The 15847-nt window shown below is 31.9% G+C and overlaps 2 protein-coding genes across 3 annotated transcripts; both read right to left on the bottom strand.

Moving 5' to 3' along the window:
* Positions 1-319: 319 nt before the first annotated feature.
* Positions 320-4273, bottom strand: LOC100817121 (protein YELLOW LEAF 1, choloroplastic). 2 transcript variants are annotated; one of them, XM_003551359.5, is made up of 5 exons: positions 4086-4273; positions 2720-2787; positions 1877-2043; positions 1213-1282; positions 320-871 (listed from the first exon to the last, which is right to left on the bottom strand). In XM_003551359.5, exons 2-5 carry the CDS (start codon positions 2763-2765, stop codon positions 675-677), a joined length of 480 nt encoding a protein of 159 aa, XP_003551407.1. In that variant the 5' UTR covers positions 2766-2787; positions 4086-4273; the 3' UTR covers positions 320-674. The 2 variants fall into 2 exon arrangements, with proteins under 2 accessions (XP_003551407.1, XP_040868032.1); XM_041012098.1 differs by having other exon boundaries at positions 1877-2787.
* A 6593-nt stretch (positions 4274-10866) lies between these two features.
* LOC100818715 (E3 ubiquitin-protein ligase At4g11680) lies at positions 10867-14867 on the bottom strand. The gene is made up of 3 exons (XM_006602056.4): positions 13521-14867; positions 11964-12354; positions 10867-11349 (listed from the first exon to the last, which is right to left on the bottom strand). The coding sequence occupies exons 1-3, from the start codon at positions 13967-13969 to the stop codon at positions 11203-11205; spliced, it is 987 nt and encodes a 328-aa protein (XP_006602119.1). The 5' UTR covers positions 13970-14867; the 3' UTR covers positions 10867-11202.
* Between the last annotated feature and the right edge of the window lie 980 nt (positions 14868-15847).

Consider the following 15847-nt stretch of genomic DNA (forward strand, 5'->3'; position numbering starts at 1 on the left):
AAAATAACAAATATTCCAAGCTATTCCAAAACAGACTATCCGATAACTAGAACTTGTTAAAAACCATGAAATATAAATGATACGAAATAACTGTTGCCTACATTTCATGAGCCTCGATAAATTAAGTCAATAATAAAAGGCGTATTTGATAAAACTATATTGAAGATCATATTATTAACATTTGTTTCTTAGAATTATAATCAAGGTTAAGCAAGGCAGTTAAAGAGCAAGCTTTAAGCCCACGTCAATCATGACAATAATTTTGTTCGTTCTAGAAACATTTTTTTGATGTATCCTAAATTAGCATCAAACTAGATTGTAACATAATAATATTCAACCAAGATTAACCAGGTAAAGAGCATTTGCTAGTGTATGCCGCCACAAAGTGCTCCTCTCAAGGACCATGAAAAGCTAATTTGTACTATCTAAGCCAAAAAACATAACTACTATGCTGATGTAATTTGATACTAAATATCACAGTATTTCCTTCCATACTAAACTTTCAAGTGGGATTGAATTTGTAACATACAAAATTCTGCGCATTACATTATCTTAAGCAAGCACAGAACCTCAGTGGACCAATGTAATCTACGGTATGCATATATGAGAGAGGATATCAAGGATAATGCAGCAAAATACTCCAAGCAAAGCATGCATTTGTGGTGGTCAATTCTTCACCTTCTTCGGTCATCCCTGTATGTGTCTTCAGTTTCCTTATCCTTTAAGAAGCCAAGAAAAGCAAGAAAGCCAAAAAAGAAGAATCCACCAGACCAGTTGCCTCCGCCTCCACCTCCTCCACCACCACCATCATCATCATCACGAGGCGGAAATCCAGTTCCACCATCGTCGAGTTGTGGTGACTTCTCCTTGCCTGAAAATTGAATTAAACCATGATGGACAATCTAGAACATACTTTGAAAGAGTTAGAGTCTATTAGTGACAACTAACAAATAACAATTGCGTGTTTCATAATGTTTTCCTATGAGTAAACACAAAGCAAAATAGAGTTAACTTTATTTTGAAGGACTTCTGTTCCGTTTTCCATGTTTGAGAGCAGGATAATTCTTTTAGAAGAGACAACAGGTCCTAAATTATTTGTTAAAAATAGACAAATCATTCTGACAAATGGAACACAGGAAAATTGCAACAAGGAGGGAAATGCCCTGACTGAAAAGAGTTGACAAAGCAATAACGTTGGTCATCAGCAATTACCAGGAACATGAGTAATTGTAGGAGCCTGGCGAGTAACAGTTTGGGTTTGCTCTGCACCACATCTTGCATTCTGCATATTTCAGAGGAGATTAGTAAAGGAAAAATAATAAAAAGTATTGTCTTTTCTATTATTATTGTTTAGAAGTTAGAACAGCATGTGTTCAAATACGAAATCTCAACACAATACATAACATTTTTCTAATACTAGTATAAATATGGGGAAAATAATAGCACGAAAAAATGTCTGCAAGGTAAGTGACCACAAGAGAAATTGTTAAGTTATGCTTAGAAAGTTTTGGACAAAAAACACATAACACATCAAAACATGTAAATCTTGGATGCACATTAACGTATGATATTTAATGCCTTAAAGTAGCATACCATAAGTCAAAATCAATATGCTATTTTAATTTTTCCAGTCTTTTATTTCATGTCCCCAAAATGTCCTAAATGGCCATTGAAAATTGCCTCTAATGAAGTTTTCCCTAAGTGAAAAATATATTCAAAGTTAGGAAACTGATAGGCTATATATGCCTTATAGGTGAGAACAAAATAAACAAGATCTATATGAAAAATATATTCAAACTCAAAGTTAGGGAACTGATAGACTACCGGAAGGTGACGAAAGCATCAAAGATTAACTAAAGAGAGTAAAGAACATTACCAAAGCTGCAGCACATATTATAGTTGCTGGCTGCGTAGAACGAGCTCTTCTACCGAATGGAAACTGTGTACTACTCAGAGATATTGAATTATTAGTTGTCTGTAGTCGTCTTGGAAAGCTCAATGTGGAAACAACATTCTGTTCAATGCAGTGGCCACCTCTTCTGACTGTGTACAAAAATACAATCACTTCACTAACATCATGGAATTTAGAAAATTGAATTATCTTTTCAACCATTTAGAAGAGTGCAAGGACTTTGGATCAATCCCACCTTTAGCAAGAAGAAATGGAATGGAATTAGGGAATGGAGAGGGTTACATTACTTACTGTAACCCATACCCATAGAGAGAAATGTATATGAAAGCATTTTTCATCTAAAACTGTGTATGAAAGCAGTTGATTTTACACAATTGTGCAATCAACAAATTATATGCAATTTTTACACACAAGTGGATGTGTTAAAAACATGAGTTTTCAAAAGTGGATATGTTGATGCTTGGATCATAAAGCATTCAATGATGCATCAATTTTGTTTCCAGGGAGAAATCTTAACAATCAAGATTGCTCAATCTGGATTCTGGATGGGACACATTATCACAACCGAAGAACTTTCGTTGCCAAGATCTGACAAGCCTATAAAGTATAAAAGGGCTTAAGGGCTTGCTAAGTGTAAAATGAGATACAACATATTCATCAATGAATATTGCGCCAAGGATTTCTCGGTGCAGGCATTGTGATGCAGATGCAAAATAAAATATGAGCAACTGTAATTTCCCCAACTGTTTTTCTGATATTTAAGTTTAAATTGAAATGCAACATACAAAAGTCAGAAATTATCATTACCTGGTGGTAATACGGGCAAAGATGCAATTGCACTAATAGCCAACATTGATAACCAGACAGGAAGAGAACTGACATGAAAACGAAATTTTACTTCAGAAAAAAAAAGCTGGAAGTATAACTGAAGAAAATAAAAGATAATATCATTAGCCAATATCAAAAGGCGGCTAAAACTGTACAACAGAGGATATCGAGAAAAAACAACTCCCAATCGAGGAATGTTATACCTAAGTCTCCAACATACTTCCAAAGATGATTGTAGAAGACCAAAAACCAGCCATACAAAAAAGAGCCAAGAGTAGACTAGACACTCAGCATAGATTATTTATAGTTTTATATTTTCAATGAAAATAAAGTTTAGAATCTTTAGATTGGGAGGAGGCTCTCCACATTCCATGGTTAGACTACTGATTGGTTATCAATGGGGGATTCCAGTCATGAAGTTATCATGAGCAGAAGGTTGAAGGTTAGCCCCATCGATTTTGTAGTTAAGTGATGATTAGATTGCCAGCAGATTCTATTGTGCAATGCAAATAAGAAATCAATTTGTCACCTACTTCTACTCTTCACAGTTAAGCTTTGTTAATATAAAAAACATTCTCCAGCACTCCCTACCCACCTTGTTTAATGTGCAAATTTTAATAGGAGGGCAGACACAAAAGAAAAAGACCCCTAACAATCTGAAATCAGAAATTTCTTAAAAGAATACATTCCTTGTCTAATAATTGGAATCAAAATTGCTTTAAATTAGTCTCAACTTCTAATTCACTCTGCCATACATCATACGATTCTAATGTTAATGCTTCATCTACATACTAACACCTTGCACCGCCATTCAATAATATGAACATTTGCCAAATAATTGAATGAATTTGACATCTCCGAGTGTTATCAACTTGTCATTCATCAAACTCATTAAAAGAAAAAGCAACACATCATTGGATAATAATGTCAAATTCTTTTACCTTGATAGTGCATCAAAATAAAAACACTGTATCACATTACAAGCTCGAAAATGTATCCACACAGAATTGGCTTCAGCATATTTGAAATTCTTATCCTATGGCACAAGTGCCAAACTCCTTACACCTATTTCTACAATCTCTCTAAAATTTAAATTTTCTGCACACACAACATCTTCCAACATAAGTAAAGAAAAAAATCATGCACCTAAAGACATACAAAACCAAAAACTGCACTGTTTTCAATTTGTTCACGAAAAATAAAAAATCAACAGCTTCTACTGAAACTGAGCCGGGAATTCTTTACAACGCAACAAACCAACCACTGAGCAACAAAGGGTGGTAAAAAAAGACCATTAAAATTGAACCTTTACGGTGATATCACAGAAAGGAACAAAACATGGTACCGTATCACGCGGAGCCGTCGATGTCTTTCCAATTCGCGAGTTTTCCGAACGAGAAAGTGTGGAGGGATTGCGAAATTGGGTTTCAATTGGGAGCTCCAAGTGAGAAAAGGAAACCCTGACGAAACAGAGGAAGAAGACGATAGAGAGAAGAATCAAATTGGTCCCAATGCACAAGAAACCTTACAAATTTCAACCACATCTTTATTTATTTATTTATTATTATTATTATTATTATTATTATTATACATGAATAATTTAAAAGTTTGCTAAATATATGAGTCGAATGGTAATTTGATTTAATTTACCTTCTTAACCACGTTGATTTGAATTAATCTGACTTAACATCAATGGAGTAATAAATGACTAAAATTAATATTCTTTATTATATAATTTATGTTATGCACATATTTAAAATATTTTATGATAATATTTTAAAGAAATATTTGTTTTGACAAAATCTTTATACCATCTAAGCACATTCTTATTATAAAATCTTTATCACAATTTTAAAAAAAATTAATAATTGAATCTAAAAATTAACAAATATGATACTAAATATTTTAAAAATTAATTTTATTAATACACATATATTTTTATATAAATACTAAATACAAATATACTATAATTTAATCGAACCTAACTCCTGCCGATTTAAAATCTAATTTGAATTGAATAATCACGTTGCGTGATTGTTTGGTCCATTAACATAAATCTTGTCGTAGATAGGTGCAACCATTAGCAGTATGCCCTTATTAATTTGTTCATACATTTTTATTTGTGATTGGCTCTCTGTTATCTGCATTATTTTTTTTTGTTCATATGTTTTAAGAAGTTCAAGAACATAATTATTTTACAACACTTAACACCTACTGGTTTTACTTGGAAACACTAATATCCCATCATTGAGATTGGAGGAAATATAAAATTTGTCATTTATATAGCACAGGTAATATATCGTTAATATATCGTAAATTCGGCTGATATGCCAAAAAAATATATCGTTAATATTTATTCTCTGGTAATACTTAATGCTTTTTATGTATCTAACTACCTCCAAAACTTCTAATCAATCAATATATAATACATAATTACTAACTAGACTGTCAAGTGTCAACACACGTAATAAGCTAATGAGATTGTTAGTATAAGCGTCGCACTCTAATGAGTCTTTTTTTATAATTGGTATTCTTTCTAAATCAGCATTTGAGCAGACTATGATTTAAATGATCCACATAAGAATTTTCCAGTTCCTTTCTGGACAAGAATTCCCTCCATTTAGCATGATTGGTTCTCACCATTTGACCCACATAAGTTTTTATAGATACATATGTTTCTACTATTTTGTCTAACTGATCATTGTCATTTGTGAGTAGCAGATCGATGCTCTCCATGCATGATTATTGTGAATGTGTAGTAGAAATTTTAATAGCCAAGATTCTTACATTTGTAATTTATATTCAATACTGTGTAGAATAATAAAATAAAAAAATATTAAGTCATCTTCAATTCTAAAAAAGATCATAATCGCAATTATTTTATTTGTTATAAAAAATTAGTCCCAACTCTTTTATAATTATTTCTGTCAAAGTCTATTCTTGCCGCCATGTCATAAATAAAGCTAGATAGACTAGGGTTAATTCACATAGAAGATCTTTCATTTTGCAAGAAATCAACTATGAGTTTTTGAATCACCACAAAAATAAATTGAACATCTCGTTGAGTCTGTTCAAGAAAAGTAAATTTTCATGTTATTAGCAAACTAAAGGACTCGGGAAGAACACCTTGATGAAGAAATAGGGGTCATTAGCATGCATATGTATATGTGTATATGTGCAACCTCATTACAATCATGGTTTTAAATTGCGGTTGCATTTACAGTGAATCAAAAAACCTTTACATTACAAGTAATTATAAAAAAAAAAAATACAGTTGATTTTGCTGCAATTATGGTCGCAATGCGATTGCGATGAGTGAAAATACCTTGACATTGCGGCCATAATTATCATTGCGAACCGATCTTTAAAACCATGCTTGTAATGCAAACTATTGAGCATGGAGTGAGTCACTGATTGAGCCTGCTTTAGACCCCAATTCAGCAAGGTTAGAACCAACGGATTTGCCCCGACGAATTCCAGAAGATCGATGGTGTCGACATCTAAAGGAACCAGCATGTGTGGTGGGTGAGCATAGACAGTTCAACCTTCCATTTGAATTTTTTCGGGTTATGGGTTGAGATGTTGGTGACATGAACATATGTGAATTCTGAGATGTTGTTGGTGACACAAGCACATGTGAATTCTGGAAGGTTTCCACGTCCAACTCAGGGAGTTTACTTAACTTCATCCTTGGGGGCTTTTGCTCCACCTTTGGCTCCATATTTTGTCTTACCAAAGCTTCGATCTCCTATTAACAAAGTAACAACAAATTACACCTTGCCTAAATTTGTCTCCTAGAGACCAAGTTAATTGAAATATACATGTGTTTGTTAAATCCCTCTTCACTTTGTCAATTGATTAAGCTATTACAATTTAATGCCTTCAAAATAAAGATCTAGGACATGTTAGAGAAGATAGAGTTACTTCTTACTTTTTTTTTTTTTTGAAAGGCTGGAGTTACTTCTTACTGTGTAACATAAATCAATATACCCAAGAAATGTTAATTAACACCTTTTTTAAACCTTTTTTATTGTGTTATAATTTTTTTAGGTTGTAATCTATTTTAAATGTCATTTACATGTCAAACAATAAAGCACCTATGCATGCATGAGCAGAACCAAATAATGCTAATAGCTTAACCTTCAATCATTTTTCATGAAAAGATGCTTCATTAGTAATTAAGAAATGACTTATACTGCATAAGTATTAAGAGATGACTTATACATGCATGCTTCATTATTATAAAGAGGCGCTAATAACAAACAAATGCATTGTATACTGCATAAGTATTTTAAATATTACTTACAGCAATGCAAATTATAAAATGTTTAAGAAAAAACTGTCTAATTGATAAAAGATTTACTAATATTCCATAATGTTTAATGTTAATTGAATAAAATTAAGGTGAGTGTTGATTTAAAGAAATTCGAGAAAATAATCAAAGATACAAAAATATTAAAGTGATTTGATATAGAAGTTCATGTGTCACGCAAAGCAAAATGAACATGTAAATATACGAATATATATATATATATATATATATATATATATATATATATATATCATCTTATTTTTAAGAAAAAGAATCTAACTTATTATACAACAACAAACAAGATTGTGTAGTTGTGTGTTATGCATGGAAGTGAAGGTAAGAGAATTCTATATAAAAAAGAATATTGATGGAAGCCATGTACATGTGTACGTGTTCTGAATAAAAATGAAGGCAAGAAAATTCACAAAGAAAATGTTGATGAAAGCCAAAAGTGACATTTACCTGTTTATGTGTGAAGGCATGCAAAAACTAGCGTAATTCCTTCCCTGAATGAACCACTAGCTTCACAAAAGGTGCCTTGAATTTTGAGCAGGAAGGGATATATGCTTCCCACAAAAGTGGACATAATGAAAATTCCTTTAAAAAACTAACATAGCGTTGAGTCAACCTTAATCTTTGGGGACGTACGTTAACTAACTTGATTTTGTTATTTCAAATATGTGGTATTTACCAAATCAACAGTTTGTGACCACAAGTTTCCACCTCCATCAACCGCAAAATGAGGGAGAAAGAAAGACAATTAAAAAGAAAGTTCTTTTATTGGGGTACCATTTAATCATCTTGCTAGCTTAATGTTGAAAATAGCGTAGTTTATTTTACACTAGTTTAGATAAATAAATAGAACTACTTTAAAAAATAAAATATTAAAAATAGGTTTGTTTTAATAATGAAAAAAAAATAGTTAAAAGATAATGAGATCCAACCTAATGTTGTATGCAAAAAGCTCAACTCTTAGTTGTAACTAGTTATCAACCCGTGCGAGACATGAGTTTATTTTGGAAATCTTGTAGATAATTTTTTTAAAAAAATTGAGTTATTTTTCAGTGCTTTTCCACTTCAATATAATGATGAATACAAGGAGAAATACAATGGAAAAAATGAGTTTCAGGATTCTCTATCGATAATCTCGCTAAAGAATGAGCCACCATATTGGCCTTCCTACTATCAAAATTGACATGAAAATTTGGGTTCATCCTTAGCAGATTGCGAATTTGGTGAATTATAATTCCGCACTCAATAATCTGATTATTAAGACCGTGTAACTGGTAAAACCAAGGACTTACAATAAGTTGCGAAGATAGCCCTTAATTTTTATTATATTAAAAATAGTTTAGAAGGGGGCATCATGATTATGAATAAGATTGAGAGTTTACAATATCATTTTTTATTTTAAATAAAATTTATTTGATTGCATCTAATTTATGAGGTGAAATAATAAATTTACTTTTTTTTAGTTGCTTTAATATCCAAAGTTTTAAAAAAAATGTAAATAAGAATATAGTTGCTGATATATATATATATATATATATATATATATATATATATATATATATATATATGATCTTGATGTGTTATAAACTCTCCTCAATTTATGACTAGTTTAAAATAATGAAGTACTTTATTTATAGTTTAATTTTTTAAATATTAATTAATTATAAATCACTCTAAATATAACTTTTAAAATAATTACGACAATTTTTATTCTAATAAAATTCTTTTTATTAATTTTATGTGTAGAAACATGTATGTGGTATCAGGTTCTTGATTCCTTTTGCAAAGCTTCTGGATTAAAAATATATTTTCAGAAGTCTAGATTCATGGCATTGAATAATGTTCTAAGGAGAAAAATATCAAAATATTCATCTAGGGTTTTCAGCATACGCAAAAGTTGATAACTACTTGGGCTTTCCTATTCTCACTGGGAGGGTCAAGAATTCTGATTTTTCCTCTATTGCAGTTCGCATGAGTAACAAGCTAGCTAGTGGGATGGAAGGCTAAATTATTGAACAGGGTCAGGATGTGTTACATTGGCTAAATCAATTTTGAATGCTATTCCTATTTACACCATGCAGAATATGTGGATTCCAGATCGAGAGGGAGTTTAATTGTGAGGATATTGATAATGTGGTTAGAAGGTTTGTATGGGGAAAACCATAATCTCATTGGGTTAATTGGGAAACTATTACCCAACCAAAGTCTAGAGGAGGATTGGGCATTCATAAAACTCGATAGACTAATATTGCGTTACTTGGTAAAAATACTTGGTCTTTGTTGCATGAGCCTAGCTAATAAGCTTTGGGTTCAATTGTTGTTTGAGAAATCTTGGATGGGCATTCTATACTGCACCAACCTGATGTTATATGAAGGAATTTATGATGGCATGGTGCTGATCTTAAAGTCAAGTTGATAATTAAGTTCGTTGAGAATCAATTTTATTAATGATTAATTTGTATATTATTTATTTAAAAATGATGTCGGAAATCTTCGACAGGTCGCCTTGAAATGAAGAACAGACAATCTGTTGAAAGTTTCCGACATATTTTTAGAGAAATCATATACAAATTGTTAATTAATGAAATCGATTCTTAACCATCTTCAAACAACCGAATAACAGAAATAACATAATTGTCAACTTGGCTTTCATGTTAGCCATACTATCATAAATTCCTCCATGTAACACATGAGCATACATGATCATCTTTAATTGTCAAGGCCACAACATATCCATTGAGCCTAGCTTTAAGTTTCGTGTTGGTCGAGGAGATTTATCCATCTGGTATGATTGATGGGTGCATTTGTAGTCTTGTGAACTATGTCAACATTCTGGACGTGAGTTTGACCATGAGGGATGTTTATTGGAATCAGATTTCTAAGGTGGTTCCTATGGATATAAGACAGAAATTCAGTAGTATCTTCCTCAATGATAATACTTAAGACGCTATTGTTTGGAATGCTTCTAATGATGGTTCCTATTCTGCCAAATCTCTCCCCCATGCTAGTGAGTTAAAGTATCTTTAATGGAGGCTCTTCACCTCAATATAATTCATTTTCACTATATCTACTACCAGACACGCTTCCAAGTTCTCCAACATCAAGGTTCTACTTTAGGAAGAAAAAAAAACTCTCAAGAATTTTTTTTTTTAAAACAAGATAATTTTTTAATATCTTGTGTCTTTTTATTTCCTTACTAAATTGCACACATAAATACAACAAAGAATACATTTATTTTATATTTGTGATGATTTTATTTATGACTATTAAAAACTAACAAAAATTACTGACATATGACATGTGGTGTTTTCCGGTGGTTTTATATAATAAAAAAAAATCAATTTATGAAACAATAATCAATTTCTTTTCTAGTTCTCTTATCTCAAACCCATCATATTTTTCACTTATTTCTCTCTTCCACATTTATATCCATCTTATTTCTTTTCCTCTGACTAAATAGTCTGGATGTGGATCAAACTCATTCAACAACAACAAAATGTTACCCCAATGTAAACCAATGCAAAATCATGTTATCCATAAATTTCAAGTACCAACCTACCTATATATGTTGTTAAATGGATCAAGATTTTACCTCTTCTAAACACGTGCATCGAAACCATTGAGTCCATTATATTACAGAATTTATCTCAACCCAACTATTGAAAATGGAAATTTTGTTTTTTCTAGATTTTTCTTCTTCTACATATTAAGGTACATTTATCACAACTTAAATTTATGATGCTTTATATAATTTCACACGTATTCCAATTACTCGAGTTAAGCCCAAATAACTGCTTTTAAATTAAACAGGAAACGCAGTCCAAATAATTTTATTGTATAAAAATTAAGGAGCAAATATAAATATTTACTTCATTATTCAGTACAACTATATGCTCACCTTGCAATATTTAGATGACAGGATAGGGGAGGAAAAACTTGTAAAAACAGTGGACTAATTTGAAAAGTAAGGGGATTGGTTCACTCCTAAGAACAAGTATTCAATGTAGTTTTGGTTACTGGTGACCTCTTCTGTACATGTACAAACTCACTCGTGTAACCAAAAGGGGAAAAAACAAAATAATTGGGAATATATATAAGATTGTGAATGTTCTTGTGTATTTTCTGCCTCGTCCTATTGCTACCTTTGTAATCCTTGTTTGCAAAGAGGGCAGCATGATATAATTCTTAACCATTGATCCACACATTTTAGGTGGAACAAATGGGAACAGGGTAATTGCCTAACTTCTTCTTTGTCTTTGTATTTGGCCAAGCAAATGCAACATTCCTGTTAATTCACCCAACAACACAAACGGATCAATTCAATAAAAAATAATTATATATGAAAACAAACATGCACACATATATATGAGGTATATATGGTGAAAAGTGAGAGAGAAAAAAACATAAATCAAATCTTGATCATTTATACCCCATATTAGTTCCTTTATTGACAACATGTTCTCACCTACACATGCTCCATATATACACATAGGAGAAATATTAGTAACACATTTCTTTTAGTGAAAAATTATTACATGACTTGAGATTATTATGTGTTCATATTTCCAATCAATTTTTATGTAATATGTATAATTTTATTAACTTTTTCCCCTAAATTAAAACATTTGACTATGTATCACACGAGGATTGCTTGTAGATCATAGACATAATGGTTTCCGACTACAAATAATTTCTTCTTTTAACATACTCTTTTTATTGTTAGTTAAAATTTATTAAATATCGTAAAAGTTTGTATGTCATACTTATTTAATGTGTCACATTCATAATTTTATAATTTTCAACAAATTTTAACCAATGTTAAAGTGTGTTAGAGAATATGCATATTAATAGCAAAATCTAAATGTTACTAATTTTGTGTATGATAGTTATTTCACTTACTGGATCTTCATTGATCAATCTTTCACTGCTTTGAGAGTCATTGCCAAGGTCCAAGTTGGTGTGAACCCCTTTATATCTCCAACTTGGGAGTTGTGAGATTTGATCTTCAGATGCCCCTCTAGCAGAGGACCCCATGCTCATGTTGTATCCAAGGAGGGTGCTCATTAGTGGCACACAACAACACAAAAGCAAAAACAGTAGGAAAGGGAAAGAGTAGCATATTGCATTCCAAGAAAGCAAGATGATGCAGAGCACTTGGAGTTTTGGAGCTTGTGGGAAGGACCCAAAACGTGAGTCAAAGGCCCATACATTGCCCATCACGAACCATATGGCAAAGAAAAGCTCTAGTGAACTACGGCATTTGTCTATCAAATGTGAGCTCCTGTACACACTGCATGGGACTAAGTTAACTTACTTTTCTTTTTCTTCAAATTTGCAACAAGAAAATTTTTCAAGCGTAATTTGTGCAAAAAAAAAAAACTCGTACCAAAGAGGATTTTTGTTATTAAATATATTATTTTCAATATTCTTTAATATTTGATAATAAATCCTACATGAATTTTACTTAATCACAAAATAAAATCATATATGATCAAACGATATGAAAATATTTGTACATTACCATTCAATATCAATTTATCATATATAATAAATTTATTAATTTTAATAATTATTATTTTAAAAGTTATGCATTTCTGAGTAGTCAATAGTATAAAAACTTTTATATTGAGACGTTTCCTATTAAACTCTAACAACAAAATGTATATTAAAATAGTGTGTTAAAAATGTGTTAACATTTTTCTTTGAATGAAAGGTATCAGACGTTAGGAGTGGTGCCTTATTATTGACCCCATAGAAGTTAAGTTAGGTCAGCCGAATTCATATAATAATTGGGCTAATCAATAAACTTATGATTTGTGGTGGCCTGGCCTAATTATCTTTTGTTTGTTTCCTGCTTCAACCAATTTTTTCAGCGAAAAAATTAAGTTACTTTTTCATTCCCTTTCTTTTACTATGAAATTATGATTATTTTATAATTAAAAAGTTAAAATGATATTTTTGTCTTCATGTCCTAACTTTATGTGATGAAACTTGTGGGACATTATTAAAACTACAGGAGTTAAATCTTCATCAATGCTCTGACCCCTTTTCCAGCTCTCATTCCTCTCTTGTTTCCCCATGTGCACCATGTGCACTCCCATAGGCCCACTACAATTATAGGGCTCTCCCTCAGGAAAAAATAAAATCAAATCAAAAAATAAAAAACCCATCTTTAGCAATTCCATAGTTTCTTGTTGAAATACTAAAATAACAAATTAAAGTTCAACACTACAATTATTAGATTTTTTTTATGGCAGAAGATTCTTCTGTCTTGAAGTTGTTTGTATTCGGCCAAAAAAACAATGGTGTCAACATTTTCTAATTTCTACTAGGCTCTAACCAATGTTCTAACTTTTCAGCACATTCACATAATGAGTACCCTATAAATTGTAACTACCAATTGCTAATGACAAAAGACGGAAATGGAAGTTGTTGAAATGAATAGCATAGGGGTACCTTGATTCTTCATTGTTTCTCTGCTGCTCCAATTCAGAGAGGGTAAGAGCGTTATTCCCTTGAGTGACATGAAGTTGATGGTAGCGGCCACAAAGTAGAAGAAGATTAAGGACACAACCAATATCATAACCTGCTATCCACACCCTCATAGGCCAAATTGGCTTCTCACTCTTTGAAATGGCCAAAGTGAATGTTGTGCTTGTTATCTGGACCAACAAAGCAATCAACTCCAGCATCATCCAAGTGCTGGAATTGAAAGGGTTGGAGCCGAGATCGGATCTCGGTCCATTTTGGTAATGGAATACTCTTCTCAAGAAGGTGAACCATCTTGATCTAGATATTCTCATGGCCACTCTAGTCATGAAAGAAGGTGAGGAAGCAGGAGAGTGACTATTTTGTGCACTAGCCATGCTATGTTCCAATGCAAAATTTGAAGGAAATGAAGCCATGCTGCTTCAACTAATTGGGTTATTGAAAGGAAATGTTGTTCTCTTTGGATATGTATGAATAGAGGATAATGAAAAGAGGATACCCCTTTTGCCTCTATATAAGTATTCAGATCAGAACAAGTCCAAAATTGAAAAACGTGTTGTGCCTGAGACCAAGTCTTGTTTGATTCTCAATATTGAACATAAGCATTTAAGAAATTGTAGGAGAGAGCCAACTTATTTGAAGTCTTGGAGATAAATTCAAAAGTCAAGAAACAACATTCAAGAAATTGTCACTATGCTTTCAATTTAAAAATACCATCTATTGAAGACACATGAACACGAAATTCAGCAACCAAATTTGTCTACTAATTGAAACCAGCTCCAATATCTTTGAAAAGCAGCAGCAGCAGCCTTATCTCATGTCGGACTTGGAGAACTTTTCAGGGTCAGCACCACCGCAGCTCAAAAACTTGGCACCAAAATCAAACTAGTGCTACAATTGATACAAACCAAGGTTTCAAGCGAATGTCATGAACCCTTTAGTAATAACATAGTGAACAGAAAGACTTGGAGGTGAAAAAATCTAGTGAGTGTGAAGAAGAGGTGGAGATGAAGTGTATATAGAAGGAAGGTAGGAAAAGGAAACAGAAAGGGAAGATTGGTATGAAGGGTATGTCAGGAAGGTGAAGTTAGAGTCTCAGAAGGTGACCAAGAATCGACTACTGAACTTTGCTTTGATTACAAGAGACTACTACTCTCTCTAGGTTCGGAGGGAAGTTAACCGTTGGCCAACTTCCTCTATAGCTATATTTTCTATGAAGTAAGAGTTGCTGAGAAAAGCAATTGTCGGAGTTCAATTTTTTCAGAACTTTCCTCTTTTTTTCTCTCTCTTCCTTTGAGAAAATTAGGACCAACACAAAGATTTTTATTTTTTTTTCCTCCTCGTATTATTTTATTTTTATTTTTTGGAATTAAAGTAAAGTTTATTAGTTTTTCCCTCTTTGAATTCAAGTGGATAAGACTTAAAGTGGTTATATCTGATAAGTGATCCATACATACGTAGGACTAGTATATAAGGTGTAAAGTTTGTTAATTTCGTGTCCTCCATAAATGCATTCTTTATAGTTTATATGCTATAAATAAAAATAAACCAAAAAAAAATTGATTTGAATTCTGGCGGGGACAGGTGATTTTGTGATTGTGTGGTGTGGTAAAGGGTTGCCCACCTAATCCAACTATAGCAATTTATGCCAATGTTAGAGAGGAGGATTGTGGCCCTACTTGGGTGTAAGAATGATTGCTACAATTTTGCATATTAGCCACACCATTTACACTTGGGGAACCCTTTTTTTTTTAACCTGTTCTGATATTTTTAGAGAGGAGAAGACAATATCTAGACACTGTTTGTTTTGCTTACATGATTGTTTTGATTAATGCTTGTGCTTAATGATGGAGATTGTTTCATGTGGCTTAACTTTGCACAGTAGGTCATGTGTAAGATTTTCACCTAATTGTGTTAATCATGAGTGGAGACATATCATTCTTCTGTTCTCAACTTGGCATGAATATGCATGCAAGTGGTGTTGTTTAAGGTTAAACGGAACCATCCAATTTTCATATTGAAGTTTGATAAATTATGTAATGTGGGGTACTATTAAATGTAAAGGTTGTAAGAATATCTACCTTCTTTACTAAAAATTGCAAACAATAAAACAATAATAACATTTTTTCTTAAAATAAATGTTTGGAAAACTGAATATTAGGGTCTGTTTACTTGTTTTTCATTTTCTATCTTCATTTCTTGTTTTTAATTTTAATTATAAAACTGTCATATTATTTTTAATTTGTTTTTTTTTAAAAGATTTGTGCAGGAAATAAAATGAAAAGAAAAAATTT

The sequence above is a fragment of the Glycine max genome, chromosome 18 (genome assembly GCF_000004515.6).
Source record: "Glycine max cultivar Williams 82 chromosome 18, Glycine_max_v4.0, whole genome shotgun sequence".
In the NCBI taxonomy this organism is placed as follows: domain Eukaryota; kingdom Viridiplantae; phylum Streptophyta; class Magnoliopsida; order Fabales; family Fabaceae; genus Glycine; species Glycine max.

Coding starts and splice junctions, on each gene's coding strand:
- LOC100818715 (XM_006602056.4), bottom strand. CDS start 13,969: ATGGCTTCATTTCCTTCAAATTTTGCATTGGAACATAGCATGGCTAGT. Junction 12,355..13,520: donor AGAAACAATGAAGAATCAAG/GTACCCCTATGC, acceptor AGTCCCATGCAG/TGTGTACAGGAGCTCACATT. Junction 11,350..11,963: donor GATTGATCAATGAAGATCCA/GTAAGTGAAATA, acceptor GTGAATTAACAG/GAATGTTGCATTTGCTTGGC.
- LOC100817121 (XM_041012098.1), bottom strand. CDS start 2,113: ATGGTTGAAAAGATAATTCAATTTTCTAAATTCCATGATGTTAGTGAA. Junction 1,283..1,876: donor TAATATGTGCTGCAGCTTTG/GTAATGTTCTTT, acceptor TGAAATATGCAG/AATGCAAGATGTGGTGCAGA. Junction 872..1,212: donor TACAATTACTCATGTTCCTG/GTAATTGCTGAT, acceptor TTCAATTTTCAG/GCAAGGAGAAGTCACCACAA.